The sequence below is a fragment of the Leuresthes tenuis genome, unplaced genomic scaffold, assembly GCF_036924035.1.
Source record: "Leuresthes tenuis unplaced genomic scaffold, fLeuTen1.0.hap1 SCAF_3, whole genome shotgun sequence".
In the NCBI taxonomy this organism is placed as follows: domain Eukaryota; kingdom Metazoa; phylum Chordata; class Actinopteri; order Atheriniformes; family Atherinopsidae; genus Leuresthes; species Leuresthes tenuis.
Window position 1 is genome coordinate 40,559,717 of NW_027325357.1, and position 22,442 is coordinate 40,582,158.

General features: G+C 42.0%; 1 protein-coding gene across 1 annotated transcript in view; it reads right to left on the reverse strand.

Moving 5' to 3' along the window:
• The window catches only part of LOC140304052 (dihydropyridine-sensitive L-type skeletal muscle calcium channel subunit alpha-1-like), a 247,211-nt gene that overhangs the window by 25,335 nt on the left and 199,434 nt on the right, over positions 1 to 22,442 (reverse strand). Inside the window, exons 36-38 of the mRNA XM_072383062.1 lie at positions 18,737 to 18,839; positions 17,965 to 18,066; positions 11,297 to 11,427 (exon numbers count right to left, since the gene is read on the reverse strand). Of these exons, the coding sequence (XP_072239163.1) occupies positions 11,297 to 11,427; positions 17,965 to 18,066; positions 18,737 to 18,839 (336 nt within the window). The remainder of the gene's footprint in view (positions 1 to 11,296; positions 11,428 to 17,964; positions 18,067 to 18,736; positions 18,840 to 22,442) is intronic.

Below are 22,442 nucleotides of genomic sequence, written 5' to 3' on the forward strand. Positions count from 1 at the left end.
ATTAGCACAGGCTTCGCCCTCTACTGGACTCTATGGGTATAACCCTCCTCCAATCGCGTACACGCGATGGCCCACTGAAAATTAACATGTACGTAGCCGGCCATTTGGGCGTGCCTACCTTTCCCGCGCTTGAGCGGGTTATATAAGCAGGTGCATCGCCATCTGCCCTCATTCCACCAAACTTCAGTGTAAGGCGAAAGAGCGGCAGGGCCCCTTTGTAGAGGGCTCAGCCTGTGCTAATATAACTAGGGCGGGCCCTGTTGCGGTTCTGCCGAGGAGGTCGCCGTGGGGAAGCTTTTCCGCTGGCGGCGCTCTCTCCTCCTCGTGGTTGCATTACGGTGGGGCAGTTTAGTCTCTGCCCTCTGCTTAGCAGCAAGCGGCAAATGACGGCTCAGCTGCGCTTTTTCCTCCTCCAGCCTCTTTAGTCGCTGCGTCACCGTAGCGAGGGAGCCAAAGAGGCCATCTGTTGAGACTGGTGCAGCCAGAAGATCCTCTCGTTCCCTTCTGGGGAGGGCGGTGAGGCCCAGCCAGACACGCGCCCAGCGGTGGTGGCGACCCCCTGAATAAGGTTGTTAATCTGACCGATGGCACGGCCGAGATACTCCACCGTGTCAGGGGAAGGGGGTGTGTCCTGCTGGAGTGAAGTTGCAACCGCAACACCCAGCACACCCAAATTGTTTGCTGCTGCAGCTAGCTGTGCACCCAGTCGGAATATTTTGTGACAGCGGTGGTAGCAGTTTTCTATTCCCTGACCAACCAGCTGAATGTGGAATAATGAGCGCCGCGAGAGCCTCTTCGAGCGGGGGCACACCAGAGAACACGGTCTCCGTTTTGCCCTGCACGCGCAAGAAGGAAGCCAGACCGACGGCTGCCGCCTTGGTCTTATGCGGCTCCTGCCATGATGCCTGGACACATTGCCAGATGTCAGGAAGCGCAGGAGAGACAAACACGGGCCGGGGTGGTTGAGCCGGCCCGTAAAAGCCTTGTCTGAGGAGGCTCACTGGCTTCGGGGCAGCGGTGGGGGCAAATTGAGCCCGACACACTTCGCTGCTCTCATCATGACTTTTGGGAAGTCCAGCTTGATTGAAGCGGCGCCGAACACAGTGGAAGTGTCGGACACGGACAAGTCCTCATCCTCGTCCGTGTCTTCTCGGGCCGGCAACAAAGGCTGAAGCGGGCCCGGCCGGCGACACTTCAGTCGGCATGGTGGTGGTGTGCGTCGGAACGTTGTCCTCCTCCTCCATGGCATCACCCTCATACTCCTGCTTCTCTTCGTCACTGGCGTCAGAGGACAGGGTGAAGAGGGACTGGCCGGAGAAGAAGTCAGCTCGCTGTTGACGACGGACATGGGGGATGTCTCTGCAGCACGGGCAAGCCGGGCGCCGCTCGAGCCCGGCGATGGCGTGCTCCTTCCCGAGACACTCGAAGCAGAGTAGGTGCAGGTCTGTCGGAGCGATGGTACCGCTGGGACAGGCCGGGCAGATGCGTTGTTCTTGTGGCGGCGACTCCATCCTAGGAGATGTTGTGACAGTGGGCACTCGCCGACGCTGAAAGTAGAAGGAATGAGGGCAGATGGCGATGCACCTGCTTATATAGCCCGCTCAAGCGCGGGAAAGGTAGGCACGCCCAAATGGCCGGCTACGTACATATTAATTTTCAGTGGGCCATCGCGTGTACGCGATTGGAGGAGGGTTATACCCATAGAGTCCAGTAGAGGGCGAAGCCTGTGTGAGCTATAACTACAAAAAGACTACATTTGTTACATGTACCATTACCACTAAAGGAGGCAGAGGAGTAACTAAACATCTGACACACGGAGCAAGTGAAAGCAGGAGATAGAGGAAGAGAACTGGTAGCCATGCTAAGCTAGAGAACCAGACACACCGCTAAAATGTGAAAAATAAAGACTAAAGATCTGTAAGAGTGAGCGTTAGAATATAACAAGTATGGGATAGAGTTAACTATGCAAGATGTGTACATTATAGGGAGAAATAAGGTGATTATTAGTAGATCAAGAGGAGCGAGAAATGTCACAGTGCAAGTAAAGCCATGAAGTGTTTGATTTTAAACACTTTGCGGTTTTAATATATATTTCTGAAAATATAGTGTTTTATTTTCAAAACTGTATCATAATACAAAACTGCAAACTGTGTGCAGATCTTTTTCCTCATTCTTAAATAACTAATCTAAGCCTGTCATTGAACTGACAAACAATCTGGTCCTGTCTTTCTGTTCAGACGTGACAGACATAAGTATACACACACATATTTGCTAGTGCAAAAAGTTTTCTTTTCGATAACTTTCTCTCACAGAACTGACATACAAAAAGCAGTTTTAAACAATGCAAATTATTTTTCTTAAAACTTTTTTAAGCCTTGAAATGACCAAACAAATGAAACATCAAAATACATGTGTACTTAAGTTCTTGCTAACACACTTAACAGGACTTATTTGTATTTACGTTACTTTGTGCTTTATTTCTTGCAAGATACTTGGTAGTGCTTCTGCTCACACAGCTGAGCAAAATTTACTCTGATGGATGTTACAGTTGAAACTCTGAGTATGGCTTCAAGATGGGCATCTGTAAGTTTTTGCTTTTATTAAAGTTAATTGTAGAGAATAGTTTCTCACACAAATATGTGCTTCCAAAAAGGCACATTATATGACTAAAAACTGGACAGTTCTGGGAATGATGGGGGCAGCTCTCTCAGAAACTTTGCAGTCTTATCTGCTTTTCCCTGTGCCTCTCTGAATTTAGCTTTCAGTTCACTGTTCACTGCGAGTCAATGAGTTCAGTTTGCCACACACTGAGGATACTCTCCACATCAGCTCAGAAGGGATCTACAAACAGTAGAAAGTGTCAAGGTGTGCCTTGATGTCAGCAAATCGCTCATCAAACTCTCAATGGTTTTCAATAGAAGAGCGGCTGGAGCTCAGGAGGAAGAGCAGTCACCCACCAATCGGAAGGTCGGTGGTTCGACTCTGGCTTCCCTGGGCTACGTGTCGAAGCGTCCTTGGGCAAGACACTGAACCCCACGTTGCCTCCCAATGTATCATGAATGTGTGTATGAATGATTAGAAAAGCACGTAGTTATGAATCTTAAGACGTGCTGTATGAATGTGTGTGAGTGGGGTGAGTGGTCAGCTAGACTAGAAAAGCGCTATACAAGTACAAGTCCATTTACCATTTACATATTCATCACCACTGAATCACGTGCCCTCTCCCACCAAAGATCTACATGCAGCAAAGTGACAGAGGTTTTTTGCAGACAGTTGAGTTTTCCACAGTCTTAGTTTTGTGGAGAAAAACTTTCACACTCTCATAGGCTGTTGTGATGAGCTGTCCAGGACCCTGCAGTTTAAGTTCAGGAGGTTTAGCTCCTGTGTTATGTGCACAAGGAACACCAAATCCATCATGGGTTATCCAGCTCAGTCTGCCATCTTCCATGAATGTATTCATTCCAGCTCTTAAGTAGAAAAATCTCTTGAACACGTTTCCCCTACTGAGCCAGCGCACTTCAATAAAGTACAGCACCGTATGATGCCTCGATTTCCTCCAAAAAGGCCTGGAACTGGCAACGCTGTAAACCTCTGGATCTGATGGAATTTACACATTTCAGTACAACAGACATGACATGTTGAAATTTCAAGCATTTGCTGCACAATGCATGTTGATGTATAGTGCTGTGCAGAGCCATTACTGTATCTTCATTTTCCTCTTCTAACTTTCTCTGTACCAGTGCTACCAGTCCGTTTTTTTCTGCCTGTCATGGACGGTGCCCTATCGGTGGTAACGCCACACCAGTCCACGGCACACCAAGCCGCTCAATCGCACCGTACAGCTGCTCAAATATATCTTTCGCTCTGGTTTGGCCATACATTGGACTCCTGTCTCCTCAAACTTGTCATCAACACCCCTGATGAAAACTGCTCGCTGAACATTGTCAGTTTTGTCAGTACTTTCATCGAGCGCTACAGAGTATGCAGTGAAACTTCAGCCTTTGTCCCGTAACTGTTCATAAATGTTACTTGATAACTCATTAATCCACTCTACCATAGTGTTTGCAGGCAGAGCAACGTTGTTGAACAAGCTTTTCTTTTCAGGACATAGAATATCAGCAACTTGCGACATGCAATCCTTCAGAAACTTCCCTTCGGTGAATGGCTTTCCCGCTTTGGCGAGTAATTCACTAACCACTTACTTGACACTTGACACACTTGATACACTTGACACTTACACTATTCACTTGCTTGAACTGCAGCATCGGCATCCTTACCGGCTTTGAGGAAAAGTCTTTGCTGGGATAGCAGTCCTCTTTGTAGCTGCTCTACTGGATCTTTCCTGTCATCTCCCTTGTAGTTCTCATAATATTCTCCGTGTTTAGTTGCATAATGATGCTTCAGGTTATATTCCTTCAGACCTGCAAGTTTCTCCTTGCATACAAGGCAGATCACATTTCTACCGAATTCAACAAAAAAATACTGCAATGTCCATCTTTCTTGGAATTGTCTGTGTTCATCATCTACCTTTCTTTTAGTTTTGGAAAGCAACATCTTCTGTTTCTTTTTCTTCTGCTAGCTACAACAACTTTTCTCGTTTCATCATCACTGCAGTGTTGCCAGATTGGGCTGGTTTTCCGCCCAATTGGGCTGGTTTTGGTTACATCAGGCGGGACAAAATGCATTGGACGGGTATATGAAATCATTTTATCTGTGGTTATTTGATGCTGACATGAAGCTTTGTCTGGCAACTTTATGATTTGGGCGGGTTTTAAATTGTAATGGGCTGGAAACTGTCATCTGGGAACACACCAGACGGCTCCCACCTGCACTCTCCTTGAGCTTATCAAAAACTGCACTTACTATACAATTATTTTGCATTTACTATATATATATTTCAATTGAATGATTTTTGTATAAAGTAACCTAAGGGCCATATTGCATTGTATTTTTGAAATCAAGTCGCGGCCCAGAAGTAGGGAGTGCACGGGCCTGAAGTGGCGTAGAGTTTGAGACCTCTGCTGTAAAGTTTCTTTTTGTTTCGAATGTTGCTATGGTGGTGACTAAGGACGCTACTATCTCTGTAGCTTCCGCAAACATCACGTTAATCACCACAAGCTACTTTTTTGTTTGTTTCTTTGTTTTAATTTGCTTTTGTTCCAGCTTCGCTGCTGAAACACGCTATAAAGGAAATACATGCAGGCAGCGGAGAAATAAATTTGTTTTGGGTGAACAACAGGCACCCTGAAAGATCCCTGTCGATTTACCTCTTCTGCATCGAATCAGAGCACCGAGGCGAATGGAGAGAGCCGGAATAATTCTATGTACAGGAGGATGTATTGACGGACAGGTAAAGATAGGTTAAAACCTAAAGATTTTATTTGTCATTCTTTTTCTAATAAAAACTAAATTGTATTTCACACATCCACCATTTGGAGATCAGTGCAGTTAATTTCAACAATAAATAAGGAATATGGATAAATAAATCAAACAGATAAAAATGGTCAGGGATAAAGAATAAAAATCATCATTAAATAGGTGCTCTGACAAATAAACAGCTACAGACACCACACACTCGTAGCAGATCTGTTTTGAGCTAAATTAACACAGTTTGGACAGGGTGGAGCCAATAAAATGAGAACCAGGCTGGCTGAATTTACTGCAAGATCCAAATGTTAAGAAAAACTGTAAGTGTGTGGAAATCCCTTCATCATCTCAACATCATCGCCAATAAACAACATTTGTAAAGCTATGTATGCAAAAGTTAAAACTATATATCCAGATATGTATTTCAACTACAATATACTAAAGTCTTGGTCTACTTGGTATACTAAAGATGAAAACTAAACTTTGGTGTAGGACAAAAGTGAAGACGTCATTGGAAAGGTCTTGACCAAGGGGGTAACATATGTCAGTATGAAAATTGTGGGCAACTCCTGCACCTCAGAGGTGACCTTTGAACCTTGAACCTGAGACACTTTTGAAGGCTTACAGAGCAGCAACAAAATGGGCTACAGACCAGTTGTAAACAGTTTTGGAAAGCTCTTGACGTATACTACCATCACCTGTGTGATTTCATCCCTTTAACTATAAGCAAGATTAAATCTGATCAAACAGATGTGCTTCCCAACCCCAAAACCTATAATAAGTCTGAAAGTTTCCTGGCCACAATTTCACATATTAGAGGAAACACATTCGAACTACAAAACATATGGCGCTGCCCACCACTGTGTACGGCAATTTAGTACAAATTGTAATTTTTATGTTGTGCTTCCGGGTTAGGGTCAGGGTTGCGAAATTAGGGTTTAAAATACATATATCTACGCATGCTTCAACTAAAAAAAGTATAATCCTAATATGTATGTTATGTCGTGAGAAAAGCTATGTTATGAAAACATAAAAAAATGCTAATTTAGACATGATTCCGACGGAAAGGGGCGTGTTCAATAACTGAAACGAATGGAAGCCATTTTTCATTGCAGGGAACTGTGCATGTGCACTGGTCGCTGGTGTCACTGGATATTTGTAGGACAATGCACAAAAATCTGTACATAACTTTTCGTACGTTTCCATACGAACCCTTTCATGAGAATACGTTGAAAGTTTCACGGAGGGGGGATTATGTTGTGGGGTTGTTTGTCAAGAGCTGGGCTTGGCCCCTTGGTTCCAGTGAAAGAAACTGAATGCTTCAGCATACCAAGAGATTTTGGACAATTTCATGCTCCTACCTTTGTGGAAACAGTTTTGGGATGGTCCCTTCCTGTTCCAACCAGTGCACAAAGCAAGGTCCATAAAGACATGGATGAGCCAGTTTGGTGTGGAAGAACTCGATTGGAGAGCAGAATGGGATGTCACTGAATATGTGTGTAAAGGCAGATGAGCCAAATACTTTTGGTAATATAGTGCAGGTGAGTTCAACTTCAAGCTTCTGGGGAGTCTTTAATACTGCATAGCTACCAAGGGAAAGAGGACTTTGGCAGATGAGAGGATACTCTCAAGCCCCTTGCTGAGTTCCCCGATGTTGGACTTTTTTCTCGTGAATGAGAGGGTGGCTTCCCAACATCTGTGATTTGTAGAAGGGGAGGCTCTTGGTGTGGTTTGTGTATAAAAACCAAACAGTAACCCAGATAACAGCAGATAATGTATAAGAAAGCACTTCGTAAAGCTAGAACTGCTTATTATTCATTATTGATAGAAGAGAATAAGAATAATCCCAGGTTTCTTTTCAGCACTGTTGCCAGGCTGACAAAGAGTCCGAGCTCTGTTGAGCCATGTATTCCTTTAACTCTCAGCAGTGATGATTTCATGAGATTCTTCATCAATAAAATTGTTTCTATCAGAGAGAAGATTAATGGAATCCTTCCCATTATTATCACTGATGTATCATCAAGTAGAGCAGCTTTAGAAGTATCTTTAGAACCTGATTTGTATTTAGACGGCTTCTGCCCAGTTGATCTTTCTGAGCTAACAACAGCAATAGTCTCTTCTAAACCATCAACTTGTATGTTAGACCCAATCCCAACCAGACTGTTCAAGGAGGTTTTCCCCTTAATTGACACTTCCATATTGGATTTGATCAATCGGTCTTTGTTGATAGGATATGTACCTCAGACTTTTAAGGTTGCTGTAATTAAACCTTTACTTAAAAAACCTACTCTTGATTCAGAAGTGTTGGCTAATTATCGACCTATATCCAATCTCCCTTTTTTGTCTAAAGTTCTTGAAAAAATAGTTGCAACTTTGTGATCATTTACATAGAAATAATCTGTTTGAAGAGTTTCAGTCAAGATTCAGAGTGCATCATAGCACAGAAACAGCACTGGTGAAAGTTACCAATGATCTCCTCTTAGCCTCTGATAGCGGACTTGTTTCTGTGCTTGTCCTGTTGGATCTCAGTGCTGCATTTGATACGATCGATCACAGCATTCTGTTACAGAGACTTGAACATGTTATTGGGATTAAAGGAACTGCATTAGGCTGGTTTAAGTCATATTTATCTGATAGATTCCAGTTTGTTCTTGTAAATGAAGAATCTTCCTCACACGTTGGAGTAAGTCATGGAGTTCCTCAGGGTTCTGTGCTTGGACCGATTCTTTTTACTTTATACATGCTTCCATTAGGTAACATTATCAGACAGCATGGCATAAATTTCCATTGTTATGCTGATGATACTCAGCTGTACTTATCTATGAAACCAGATGAAACCTACAGGTTGGTCAGACTACAAGCCTGTCTTAAAGACATAAAGACCTGGATGACTCAGAACTGTCTGCTTTTAAATTCAGACAAAACTGAAGTTGTTCTCTTTGGACCTGAGCGCTTCAGGGAGAAATTATCTAGTTATATAGTTACTCTAGATTGTATTTCTTTGGCTTCTAGTTCTACAGTGAGGAACCTTGGAGTTATTTTTGACCAGAATTTATCATTTGACGCACATATAAAACTGGTTTCTAGGACTGCCTTCTTTCACCTTCGTAATATTGCTAAAATCAGGAACATCCTGTCTCAGGGTGATGCAGAGAAACTAGTTCATGCATTTGTTACTTCAAGATTGGACTACTGTAATTCCTTATTATTGGGCTGTCCCACATATTCTCTGAAAAGCCTCCAGCTGATCCAAAATGCTGCAGCCAGAGTTCTGATGAGATCTAACAGCAGAGATCATGTTTCTCCAGTTTTAGCTTCTCTTCATTGGCTCCCTGTTAAATTCAGAATAGAATTTAAAATTCTTCTTCTCACATATAAAGCTGTTAATGACCGAGCTCCATCATATCTTAAAGATTTAATTGTAAGATATTTTCCTAACAGAGCACTTCGCTCCCAAACTGCAGGTTTACTTGTTGTTCCCAGAGTTTCTAAAAGTAGAATGGGAGGTAGAGCCTTCAGTTATCAGGCCCCTCTCTTGTGGAATAAGCTGCCAGTAAATGTCCGGGAAGCAGACACCCTTTCCACTTTTAAGATTAGGCTTAAAACTTTCCTTTTTGATAAAGCTTATAGTTAGGGATGGCTCAGGTAATCGTGAAACATCCCATAGTTAAGCTGCTATAGGCTTAGACTGCTGGGGGACCTCATGTGTCACACCTTTCCTCACTTTGCTCTCTTTTTCCCCTGTTTAATTTCAAAATTGATTTTATGTACATGTGACATTATTGTGGTTATTAACGTATGTTTCCCTGTTCCAACAGATATCCTTTGAATGGTGTTATGGTGTTTTTCTCCCCTCTTTTCCCTCTTTTCTGTCTTCTCAAACCCCAGCTGGTCGAGGCGGATGGCCACCCTTCCTGAGTCTGGTTCTGCCAGAGGTTTCTTCCTGTTAAAAGGGAGTCGCTCCTTTCCACAGTCGCCTCAGGCTCAGGACGGGAGATTGGACTGAAGACAAGTTTCGGTGCAATCTGTTGGTTTCCTTAGCTAGGATATTATTTTTTTGAATTGGCTCTATATGAATTAATTGGATTATGATTACAATGAATTGAATTCCAATTGGCTTGAATTGGACTATATTACTTAAGTGCCTTGAGATGACAATTGTTGTAATCTGGCGCTATATAAATAAAATTGAATTGAATTGAATTGAATTGAAAATAAAACTGGTTTCTAGGACTGCCTTCTTTCACCTTCGTAATATTGCTAAAATCAGGAACATCCTGTCTCAGGGTGATGCAGAGAAACTAGTTCATGCATTTGTTATTTCAAGATTGGACTACTGTAATTCCTTATTATTGGGCTGTCCCACATATTCTCTGAAAAGCGTCCAGCTGATCCAAAATGCTGAAGCCAGAGTTCTGATGAGAACTAAGAGGAGAGATCATGTTTCTCCAGTTTTAGCTTCTCTTCATTGGCTCCCTGTTAAATTCAGAATAGAATTTAAGATTCTTCTTCTCACATATAAAGCTCTTAATGACCAAGCTCCATCATATCTTAAAGATCTCATTGTAAGATATTTTCCTAACAGAGCACTTCACTCCCAAACTGCAGGTTTACTTGTTGTTCCCAGAGTTTCTAAAAGTAGAATGGGAGGCAGAGCCTTTAGTTATCAGGCCCCTCTCTTGTGGAATAAGCTGCCAGTAAATGTCCAGGAAGCAGACACCCTTTCCACTTTTAAGCTTAGGCTTAAAACTTTCCTTTTTGATAAAGCTTATAGTTAGGGATGGCTCAGGTGATCCTGAAACATCCCATAGTTAAGCTGCTATAGGCTTAGACTGCTGGGGGACCTCATCTGTCACACCTTTCCTGACTTTGCTCTCTTTTTTCTCCTGTTTAATTTCACAATTGATTTTATGTACATGTGACATTATTGTGGTTATTAACTTGTGTTTCCCTGTTCCAACAGATATCCTTTGAATGGCGTTATGGTGTTTTTCCCCCCTCTTTTCCCTCTTTTCTGTCTTCTCAAACCCCAGCTGGTCGAGGCGGATGGCCACCCTTCCTGAGTCTGGTTCTGCCAGAGGTTTCTTCCTGTTCAAAGGGAGTCGTTCCTTTCCACAGTCCCTCAGGCTCAGGACGGGAGATTGGACTGAAGACAAGTTTCGGTCCAATCTGTTGGTTTCCTTAGCTAGGATATTAATTTTTGAATTGGCTCTATATGAATTAATTGGATTATGATTACAATGAATTGAATTCCAATTGGCTTGAATTGGACTTAAGTGCCTTGAGATGACAATTGTTGTAATCTGGCGCTATATAAATAAAATTGAATTGAATTGAATTAGCCACCCTTCTTGAAATCTCTGGGCCATGTCCTGGGGATTCCATTGTTCTCCTGGGGTAATTTAATATCAATGTGAGCAATGACGGAATGACCTGAAGATGATTGTGAAGAAGGGCTGATCTGTCAGGTGATATCACCACCTGGTAGAGCGTCTGATACGGTGACAGGGAAGATTGTAATGCATTGCAGAGCTGAAAATGCAAACTGGTAAGGGTGAACTTGGAAAGAGTGATGGAGAACCCTGTCTGTGGGATCTTTAGAAAGAAAGATTAACCTGGGATTTGAACCTGGAACCCTCTTGCTGTTACAATAAGTAACCAAAAAGACATCAAACTACATTTAAGTGGTTAATTAAAAATCAGCTCATAAATATCAGTTATCAAGAATTCCATTGCTTTTCAGTATTATAAAAATAGGTCAGTCCAACAAGTTAAAATCCATCCATCTATTTTCAGAATGTTAAAATCTGTTTCCTTTCATGAAAAAAAATGCAATACTGTGTAGAAACATTATTATACTAGCAGTTGATCAAGATCAAATGAATAATCTAAATTAGATAAATCTAATCGTCACACCATTATTGCATACCTGTATCTCATTCATAGCACTTTTCTTGGTAGGACGGTAGCCATAGTACTCTTCCTGCCTCTTCTTCAGTTTCCGGAAATAATCCTGGATTAGGAAGGTGGCATAGAACTTCCCCACCGTAACTTCATCATCTGTTAATACAAGCACAGGCTTCTCAGAAAATAGTGAAGTAATAAAACGCCAAGCAGGGGCAATTTTAGAGTCTGTCCTTCGGGGGGGCTCAGTCCCTAATGAGATATGCCACTATATTTCTGACCTGCCTCATAGTTTTCAGTTACTAGAAATTATTACACCCTACCATCCATCCACTTACTGTAGCTACTTATTATTAGATTGGGCAAGAGGCAAGGCACATCCTGGATGGCCTGCCAGATAATCACAGAGCCACAAAGACACAAACAAGACAAACAACCATGCATGCTCACAGTCACTCCTAGGGACAGTTTAGACTCATCAATTAACCTAACATGCATGTTTTTAAAACAGCTGAGATCAGACCCAGGATCTTTGCTGCAGTGAGGTAACCACCACATGAGCATGCAGACTATCCTCTATCCTCTTGGTGCACTGTTCCCATCTTTCTGAGCTTGAATGTCTTTGCACTTATCAGCCCTTTTCACCAGTCCTTTCAAGTTGGGACTGATGAGGCAATGGAGGTCGAAACACCTCCAAGCCGGGGTGGAAGGTAGTCACAAAGCTGACACGGGCTATGTCAGGGCAGGCTGTCATTGCAAAAAATGCCACTTTAACCAACTATGTCGATGCACTCAGTTGATACTCTAACCCTGTGGGTAAGCACAAACTGATGCTTAGCTGAGCTTTCATGTCTAGCGTCTGTGATTTACAAAGAGGGAACAGTGGTGACTTAATGAAAATGTCTAATTTTCATCCATAAGCTGCAACCAATATGTGAAAAGGGCTTTTGTCCAACTTTTCACCTATTTAGTGTTTCCCCTGTTCTGGTGTTCTTTAGACATTTGCCAGATCTTTTTTTCTTTTCTACAAGGTGTGCCTCATTTATATTTAGATATTTTTGTTTGTCTGTAGATTTTATATTTGTATTAATGCTTGCTCCTGCTCATTAAACAGTTTGTAGCGCTGACTATAGTTTTGTGCATGACCTGTGAAAAAGATTCCCTGCATTAAAGTCCCCCCTCTTTGACATGAATTTATTTGTGTGCTGGTTAGTGTTTCTAACGTGATGACCGTATGATTGCTTGGGCAAAGGCATTTATTTATTTTTTTGGCTACAAGTCAACACAACACCATGCATAAATGTGCTTTTGATGCTTTTAGAGGATTGAGGGAGCCCGGGTGGACTCGCCTCTCTCTCTTTGTCAGAGGGAGCCCTCTGTTGAGTATTTTTTTTCTTGCTATGTTTTCCCCAGTCATTCTTGCACATCATTAGGTTAATTCAAGTCACCTGTCTTTGTTTTCACAGCTGCACACCATCCCCAATCACCTCCCCACAGTATTTTAGTTTCCAGGTTCCCTCAGTTCTTTGCCAGATCCTCACCTTTCATTATCATTCATGTTGTCAGGTCGAGTCATTGTTAATTTTGTAATCATAGTTCATGTCAAGTCTTGTCTTTTGTTAAATGTTTTGGAATTCCGGCTCAGCCGTGACTCGTTTGAATAGTTTGTTTGTTTGTTTGTTTTAAAAAAAATAAATCACGTTTTTCTTTATAAATATTTGCATCTGGGTCCTAACTCTTGCCAAGCCACACCACAGCTTAACCCGCCGTGACAAAAGCAATATTCTAAAGTACTGGTTTCTTGCATGCAGAGTTAATTGAAGCTCAGGTAAATAATAGATGATCATGAAGTTTTGTATGCAGGTATAAATGAAAAGCACTGCATCAATCCAGCTTTTTCTTTCTTTCTCTTTTCAGACTGTAAAAGAGGATCATGCCAGTCTACACTGAGCAGCTGACTAACAACAAATGTCCTCAGTCAGATCTGGCTCAATACAAGTACCAGCTTCTTCAACACCATGTGAGAGTGTATCCCAGATTGATTGCCCACTTCAGTCAAGTTAAAAACTCATTCATGATCAGTCACTGCAAGTGCTAAACTTTATACATTCCACTATTACAAACATTCTACTCTTTTTACACCCAGAAACTAAAACATTTTCTAGGAAAGTTCATATTGTGTGGAGTTTGATCAGTTTTTAAAAAATATATATTTTAGACTCGTAGATCCATTTTATTGTAAAATACAGTTTTTCAAGTGGATGTAAACAGGAGTCATTTCTTTATTTTCTTGCTATTTTTATTAATTTATATTTTGATTTAATAATTGTGAAATCAATTACATTGTTGTAGAGAGTTACTGTAAATGTTCACAACTGTTATTGTATTATGAAATTATACATTCAGTTTTGAAGGTCTTCATCTTCTACAATAGTTTGGTTAAAATTCTGTGACTTCTTCATATGTAACACAGCCGTTTAGAGTGAAACATGAAGGGACGAAGTTTTGCCTTTTTATTGTGTAATGTACACTGAGTGAAACAGTGTTGCCAACTGTTCTGTTTTAGCTGGGACGTCCTGTGTAACGGGCTAAATTGATCTACCCAATAAATTACTTTCCTTGTCCCATAAATTGACCTCTGTAGTGACTATAAAGTATATAATTCACCAACATCTTCAAAAGCAGCATATTTCATGTTCAATACTTAGTGATAATAAGTATAACTGTTTAGCGGTCTTGGCTCCTTTAAGTGGCCGCAATGTTTGACGTTTTGTGTTTGGTTTCGTCAGCCATATTTAATGAGTTTTTACCTGTTCTGGAGCTTGAATAAACAGCACTGTGTCTGTGTCTTTTTTTCCATGTGATAATAATTATAATACATTTTATTTAAAAGCGCTTTTCTAGATACTCAAATACGCTTTACATAAAAAAACTTGAAATCAGCAAAACAATATAAAATAGTACACTAAAAACAGATTAGACTGAGCTAAACAGTAAAAGCAATTTTAAAAAGGTGTGTTTTTGCCAGAGATTTGAAGGTGGGCAAGTCAGCACAGTCACGGATGTGTTTAGAGAGTGAGTTCCAGAGGGAGGGGGCAGCTGCAGAGAAGGCTTTGTCGCCCCAGGTTTGGTGCTTGGTTCTGAATCAGATGAATGGAGGCTGGGGGAGGGATTGTGGCGATAGAGCAAGTCAGTGAGGATGGCTGGGGCCTGGTTATGGAGGGCTTTGTGAGTGAGGAGGAGGATTTTGAACTGAATATGCTGTGGAAATGGGAGCGAGTGGAGGTTCTGGAGGACAGGAGTGATGTGATCACAGGTGCGGGTGTGGCTGAGCAGACATGCAGCAGAGTTTTGGATGTACTGTAGTTTATTTAAAGTTTTGGATAGTGTTCTGTAGAGGATGCTGGCGGAGTCGGGCAATGAGATGAAAGAAGGCATTTCTGGTGATTTTGCTTATGTGAAGGTCAAAGGAGAGGTTATTGTCAAAGATGACTCCAAGGTTGTGGCTGTGGCGGGATGGAAACAGGGTGGAGTTGTTGATGGTGAAGCGGAAACTGTCTGTGGTTTTGGTGAGGGAGTTGGGGCCAATAATGATCAGGTCGGATTTGTCACAGTTGAGTTTGAGGAAGTTGGTCTGCATCCAGGATTTGATGTCGGCGAGGCAGTTGGAGACAGAGGAGTGAGTGGCGGGGGTGATGGAGTTGGTGGAGATGTAAAGCTGGACGTCATCGGCATAACAGTGGAAATGGAGACCGTGGTGGCGAATGATTTTGCCAAGGGGGAGCAGATAAAGTATGAGGAGGGGAGGACCAAGTACTGAACACTGGGTGACGCCTTGGGACAGAGGAACAGTGGAGGAGGTGTAGTTGATATGGATGTGTTTATGTTTATGTATTTAGCAGGCGCTTTTCTCCAAAGCGACTTACAAATGAAAATATAACAAGCTATATAAAAAGCTAACAATAAACTACATAGAAGGAACCCATGAGTCGGACTCTGTCAGAGGTGACAGAGTAGAGATAGGGTGCAGGCATAGAAGGAAGTGCAGAAAGATAAAGTGCAGAGATAGAGGGGGTAGGGAAGTACAAGGTAAGTGCTGGGATAGGAGATGCTCTCTGAAGAGCTGGGTTTTCAAGTTTATTGAAGATAGACAGGGACGCCCCTGTTCTGGTAGCGCTCGGTAGGTCATTCCACCATCGTGGGCCGACACATGAAAAGAGTTTGGATTGTCTTAGGCGTGGTGTAGGAGCTGCTAGACGACAATCCTGGGACCAACGGAGGGACCCAGTTGTGACATAAGCCTTTGCAAGAGCATTCAAGTAGATGGGAGCCGTTCCATTAAGCACTTTGTAGGCTAACATCAGTGACTTGAATTTGATGCGGGTGGCTAAGGGCAGCCAGAGGAGTTCAATGAACAGAGGGGTGACGTGTTCTTTTAGGCTGATCGAAGACCAGACGCGCCGCCGCGTTCTGGACCATCTGCAGAGGTTTCATAGTACAGGCTGGGAGACCAGTTAGGAGAGCATTGCAGTAGTCAAGGTGGGAGATGACCATGGCCTGCACCAGGAGTTGGGTGGCATGTTGGATTAGGTATGGTCTGATCTTTCTTATGTTTAGTAATGCAAAGTGGCATGAACGAGCAACCGAGGTAACATGATCTTTGAAGGTTAGTTGGTCATCAAACATGACACCCAAGTTTCTAGCAACCTTTGATGGAGCAAGAGATAGGGATTCAGTTTGGATGCAGATGCTGTGGTGTATGGTTGGTTTGGCTGGGAAGACCAGCAGTTCAGTTTTTGGGAGGTTAAGTTGGAGGTGATGGACTTTCATCCATGTTGATATGTCGGAGAGACAGTCTGAGATTCGTGCTGAGACCGTGTGATCGTCAGGTGGGAATGACAGATAGAGCTGGGTATCATCAGCATAACATTGGTATGAGAAGCCATGTGAGCAGATGATCTGTCCCAGTGAGTTGGTGTATATGGCAAAGAGGCCCCAGTACTGAACCTTGGGGGACCCCTGTGGCGAGGTGGTGCGCTGCAGAAGTGTGACCAAGCCAGGATACTTTGAAGGACCAACCAGTGAGGTATGATTCAAACCAGGAGTGTGCTCTCCCTGTGATGCCCATCCTAGAGAGTATGGACAAAAGGATACTGTGATTGACAGTGTCAAATGCAGCTGATAAGTCGAGCAGGATAAGTACAGAGGACTTAGCTGTCGCTCTGGCATCTTTTAAGGCTTCTGTCACAGCTTACAGAGCCGTTTCGGTGGAGTGTCCACTTTTAAACCCAGATTGGTTTGGACCAAGGAGGTTGTTATGTGAGAGGTAATCGGTGACCTGCTTAAAGAGCAAGCTGTGTAAAGTCGAACTTAAGCTGTTAACAGAAGCAAAGCAGCATGTGAAATTTATGCAGTATGAGCTAATTATATAGTGGTGTGTCTGTTTTGTGTACCGTTACGTTTGGGCATGTCATGAGAAATTTCAGCGCACTTTTTTACAGCGAATTTTCCTTACTCTAGATTCCTCATGGTGCTGTGCTCTTGCTATCTAGAGGTTCCCAAGGAGCCGTGTATTTCAGTGGTTTTAGTAAGTCTCATATCAGTGTTCAGTGATGTGTGGATTTTGTAGAACATAGAGAAAGAAAAAGAAAATGTGGACACTGAATATATCTGTTTTTTATTTTAACATGATGTTGGTTTTTTGAGAAAGTATAACCTTTAATGTTCTACCACTGATCTATGCAGCTCAGTTTTCTTTCTATTTCATCTCTTATGAACCTTCATCAGTCGACAACTCCATCCAGGAATAGCATTCCCCCAACCAGTACTCATCATGCAAAAGTCATGAAGATGAAACCGTTTGATCTGCCCTGGATAGGTGGTGAATTGTGTTTACAGCTGTTGGTAGGACAAATCTTTTTCTAAATAGTCTTCCTTCACACTTTACAGGGAGGAGAGGAAACAGAACAACAGAGACTTTGTTTTCTTGGTGTATTTGAACTCAATGAAGTTTTCTGGTGGTATTTAAATTCTTTCCCTTTACATAAGATTTTGTTTTGGGACAATTTTATTCCTGATTTATTCCTGAAGTCGTTCCAGTAGAGTGCCTGTGTAGAAATCCCTCCGTTAGCTCTCCTATAGCCGCAAGTAGCCACATAACAGCACCTATGAGCTAACAGAGCTATAGTACACGTTTGTTCATTCATTCGGCTTAAAGTGTTGGTGAAATAAAGACAGATAATGCTTTATTTTGAGGCTGCATCGTCCCTGCCCTGTTCACTCCATTATATGGATATACGCCGATCGCGAGTTATCTGAATAGCTTCTGATGGACGCCGACTTTCGCCAAACTGTTCTCGGTGTGTAGCTAAACGTATTTCATGCCAGAAATAAGGTCTAGGTTTAAAAATACCAGAGTTCCTCTTTAAATGTAATTGTGATGTCCATATTTTTGCTCACTGAGAGGAAGGGAGGGTATTTTCAAGTTTAACAAATAAGGAGAAACATTTGATGTCTTTTTGTAGGTAGTGTATATATTTATTTTTATCTACATAAGTTTAGTAGAGAGATGTTTCTCACTGTAACACTATTGTTAATGACTGGATCCTTCTACCTATGTGCAGGTACAGCTTACTTATGTAAAATGTGTTTTTTCTATAATCAGAGGGCTCCCTGAAAATGAAAAAAGCCTACCTCCAATAGGTGGGATGACTTGATCCAGTAGTTTCATACTAGTGCGCTTCCAGATCTTCTTGATAATTCCTCTAAGCTCCTCATTGGCTTGTTCAAAATTACCTGAGTAATGGGAGAGCAATAGTGGGACAAAGGAAGGACAATCAATTCAAGACAGTAAATAACCATATTCAGAAGTTCCTTCAATAACCACTGCAACCACTGCATGTTTACCTGTCACTCATGACATTTTTAAGTTTTGGTCTACCTAAGAACCATGTAAACTTTTCAGTATTTATCCATTTCTTCCATGATGTAAAGAGCCCACAATACTGTAATATCTGTACCTCCATCAGTTCCACAACCAGCCCCCATTTTTGAGACTGACAGAAGGTAAATGGAAAAGAGCACATACAGACATGAAAGAGAAAACAAGCACATTCATTCTTTGATTTTATACTTTGTTCTTCACCGTACTGAACATTAGATGTTTGTTGAATTGAACTGATGATTTGATTTAGTCTGTTGACTTGAAATGGAATCTACCTGGATTACAGTGAATTGAAAACTAATTGGATTCAATTGGAGTGTGTATAAAGGTCTCGGTTTAAAGTGCCCTGAGATGACATGTGGTGCAACAAAAATAAACTAAACTACATTCTTGTTGTGAACTTGCCTCATTGTGGCTGTTACTATTTCTTACGGAAAATATTTAGTGTTGCTTTACCTAACTATTTCTTGTAGTTTACACATTCAACAGTTTTAACTTTTTAAATGATGCTATCAGACAAACCTTCTGTCTTTATTTTCAGTGCAGTTCTAACCAGGGCAAACAGAGTAGCATTAAAGGTGACAGTTCCATCACTGTTGAGAGGCATGTTCATCGACACCAACCTCTGCAGAAACAAAAGAGATTACATATTCTACAAATGTTCACAACGGACCAAAAGACATAAATCCTCCTTATGAACACATTCACATTCAAATTATTTCTAATTCTTTCAAAGTACAAGGCTTGGATAGTCCAAGTTTGTAGGTAACAGAAAATCCTTCAGACTCTAGTAAGAGAGGATAAACCAGGTTCTTGGTTGTTCGGTTCTGGTAGAAGAGGCAGGACATCAGCTGTATTCTGTCCAGTGCTGAATGATGATGTAATTGTGTGGTAAACTTTGTAGTGTGTAGCACCAAAGAGAAAGAAATAAACAATTTTGTTTGTCTCCACAATCTTTCAGGTGAAGACATGTTTTAATCTACATTCATGGTTTTCAGTTTTTATTTATGTGTTTGCTGTTTTATTTTGTACCCATATGGCACATTTTGTCTTGTTCCTGGCATCTTCACTCCCTGCTCTCCTGTAAACAGCACTACTCTGTCATGGAATGTTTCACCTGTGTCTCATTGTCTTCTCCCTTCTGTGTATGCACTATGTATGCTGAGGCATCATCAGCATCGTGTGCAGAGGTCTGCACACGATGCTGATACCCTTTCCACAGTCGCCTCAGGCACGCTCAGGACGGGAGATTGGACTGAAGACAAGTTTCGGTGCAATCTGTTGGTTTCCTTAGCTAGGATATTGTTTTTGAATTGGCTCTACATTGAATTTATTGGATTATTTTTAAATTAATTAATTGAATTTCATTGGATTATGATTACAATGAATTGAATTCCAACTGGCTTGAATTGGACTATATTACTTAAGTGCCTTGAGATGAAATTTGTTGTAATTTGGCTCTATATCAATAAAACTGAATTGAATTGAATTAAATTTACTTTGTGTATTGATGCCTGTGCAGTGGTAGTGGTTTTGCGACTTTGCGGCTTTGCTTTGCGGTAAGACGTATTGCATCACTTCCTGTTGCTTTGTGTGTGCACTGTGACAGTTCTCGCTCCTCTTGAACTACTAATAATCACCTTATTTCTCCCTATAATGTACACATCTTGCATAGTTAACTCTATCGCATACTTGTTATATTCTAACGCTCACTCTTACAGATCTTTAGTTTTTATTTTTCACTTTTTAGCGGTGTGTCTGGTTCTCTAGCTTAGCATGGCTACCAGTTCTCTTCCTCCATCTCCTGCTTTCACCTGCTCCGTGTGTCAGATGTTTAGTTACTCCTCTGCCTCCTTTAGTGGTAATGGTACATGTAACAAATGTAGTCTTTTTGTAATTTTGGAGGCGAGGTTATCTGAATTGGAAGCTCGGCTCTGCACTGTTGAAAACCACCCGATAGCGAGCCAGGCCCCTTTAGTCAGTGCGGAGCCACCTAGCGTAACTAGCTCTGTTAGTCGTCCCCTAGAAGATCCCGAGCAGCCGGGACCCCAGAGTGGCTGGGTGACTGTCAGGAAGAGGAGTCACAGTCCTAAAGTCAAGCCCGTGGTTGTCCTGTCCACGTTTCTAATAGATTTTCCCCACTCAGCGACACACCCGCTGAGGACAAAACCCTGGTAATTGGCAGCTCTATAGTCAGAAACGTGGCATTAGAGACACCAGCGACCATAGTCAAATGCATTCCAGGGGCCAGAGCGGGCGACATAGAATCCTATTTAAAACTGCTGGCTAAGGATAAACGTAAATACGGTAAAATAGTTATTCACGTCGGCGGTAATGACACCCGGTTACGCCAATCGGAGGTCACTAAAATTAATGTTGCATCGGTGTGAAATTTTGCCAAAACAATGTCGGACTCCGTAGTTTTCTCTGGACCCCTGCCAAATCTGACCAGTGATGACATGTTTAGCCGCATGTCCTCATTCAATCGCTGGTTGTCCAGATGGTGTCCAGCAAACAACGTGGGCTACATAGATAATTGGCAATCTTTCTGGAGAAAACCTGGTCTGATGAGGAGAGACGGCATCCATCCCACTTTGGAAGGAGCGGCTCTCATTTCTAGAAATATGGACGAATTTATTAGTCATCCAAAAACATGACATCCCAGGGTTGAGACCAGGATGCAGAGTTGTAGTCTTACATACTTCTCTGCGGCTTCCCACCTGATGCTGCACCCCCCCAATCAAAAAACACAAAAGGAGCAAATCCTCTTGTGCAAAAAAAATTTAAAACAAAAACTTTAACTTAACAAAAGCATCAAACTATTAAATGTGGTTTGCTGAATATTAGATCTCTCCCTTTGAAGTCTCTGTTAGTGAATGATTTGATCTGTGATCATCATATTGATATATTTTGTCTTACAGAAACCTGGCTGCAGCAGGAGGATCATGTCAGCATTAATGAATCAACTCCCTCTGACTATTTAAATGTTCACGTTCCTCCAACCACAGGCAGAGGAGGAGGAGTGGCAGCTATCTTCAGATCAGGGTTACTAATCAGTCCTCGACCCAAGATTAGTTTTAGCTCTTTTGAATATTGGACTCAGTTTTTCTCACCCAAACTGAGAGCGGGTTTTGGTCACAGCGTCCAAGGTGTAAATGGTTGTGAAACTGCCTGGGGAGGGTAGAGGGAGAGGTTAGAGACAATTCTGCATTGCAGGTGCTGGGAGGGTGATACCTGAGACCACCTCCTCTGTTAAAATATGTTTTTTCCAGTTTAACATCAATGACTCTCTCTTGACTCTGCCTTGACTCTTCCTTGACTCTCTAAAACTTTCTGTCTTCTCTGTCCAGAATGTATACATTACTGTCCTCAAAACAGTGTCTTTTCTCCTTAAGATGTAGGTAAAGTGCTGAGTCTTACCCTGAAGAGGTGACTCTCCTATGTTGTTCCTACAGGTGAACGAGTCTCTGTCTGAGGAGGTTCTTGGGTTTGAAGTGCACTGGAATGTCATGTTTGGAGAAGATCCTTTTAAGTTTCTCTGACTCTTGCCACATATGGAATTACAGTATGTTTACGTCTGTTCTTCCTCGCTTTTCTAACAGGATTGTTTAGTCCAGGTGTCTTTGCTGATTTGACAAAGGCCCAGTTTGGATATTCACATATTTCAAGAGCTTTCTTGGAGTACTGTTGTTCCTTTTGTTCTCCCTCAGCCTTAGTAGGTACACTTTCTGCCCGGTGGTGTAGTGTTCTAGTGGATGATGTGAGTCAAAAAGCAGATACTGGTCTGTGTGTGTGGGTTTCCTGTAAACCTCAGTGTTAAGACTTCCATCCTCTTCAATGAACAAAGCACAGTCCAAAAAAAAAAAGGCAGATTGTGGTCTTTTACATCCTCCCATGTGAACTTGATATTGCTGTCCACCAAGTTGATGTGCTCCATGAAAGCCTCCACTTCTTGAGTTTTGATCTAGACCCAGACGTCGTCCACATATTGTGCTTCCACATATTGTGTTTCCACATATTTTTCCTTGGGAAGTCCATAGATACACGGTTGGTTTTGAACTTTCAACAGTATCTGTTCTGCTCTGTGACCTCTGACATTAGAGCAAGATATAGCAATATAGCTATCATACTATTTTGCATACAAAAACACACGGGAGTCAGCTCCCATTGTTCACACAAGCAAGCCAGCACATCAAGCTGACTTAGTCACTTCCAACATGTCACAGGT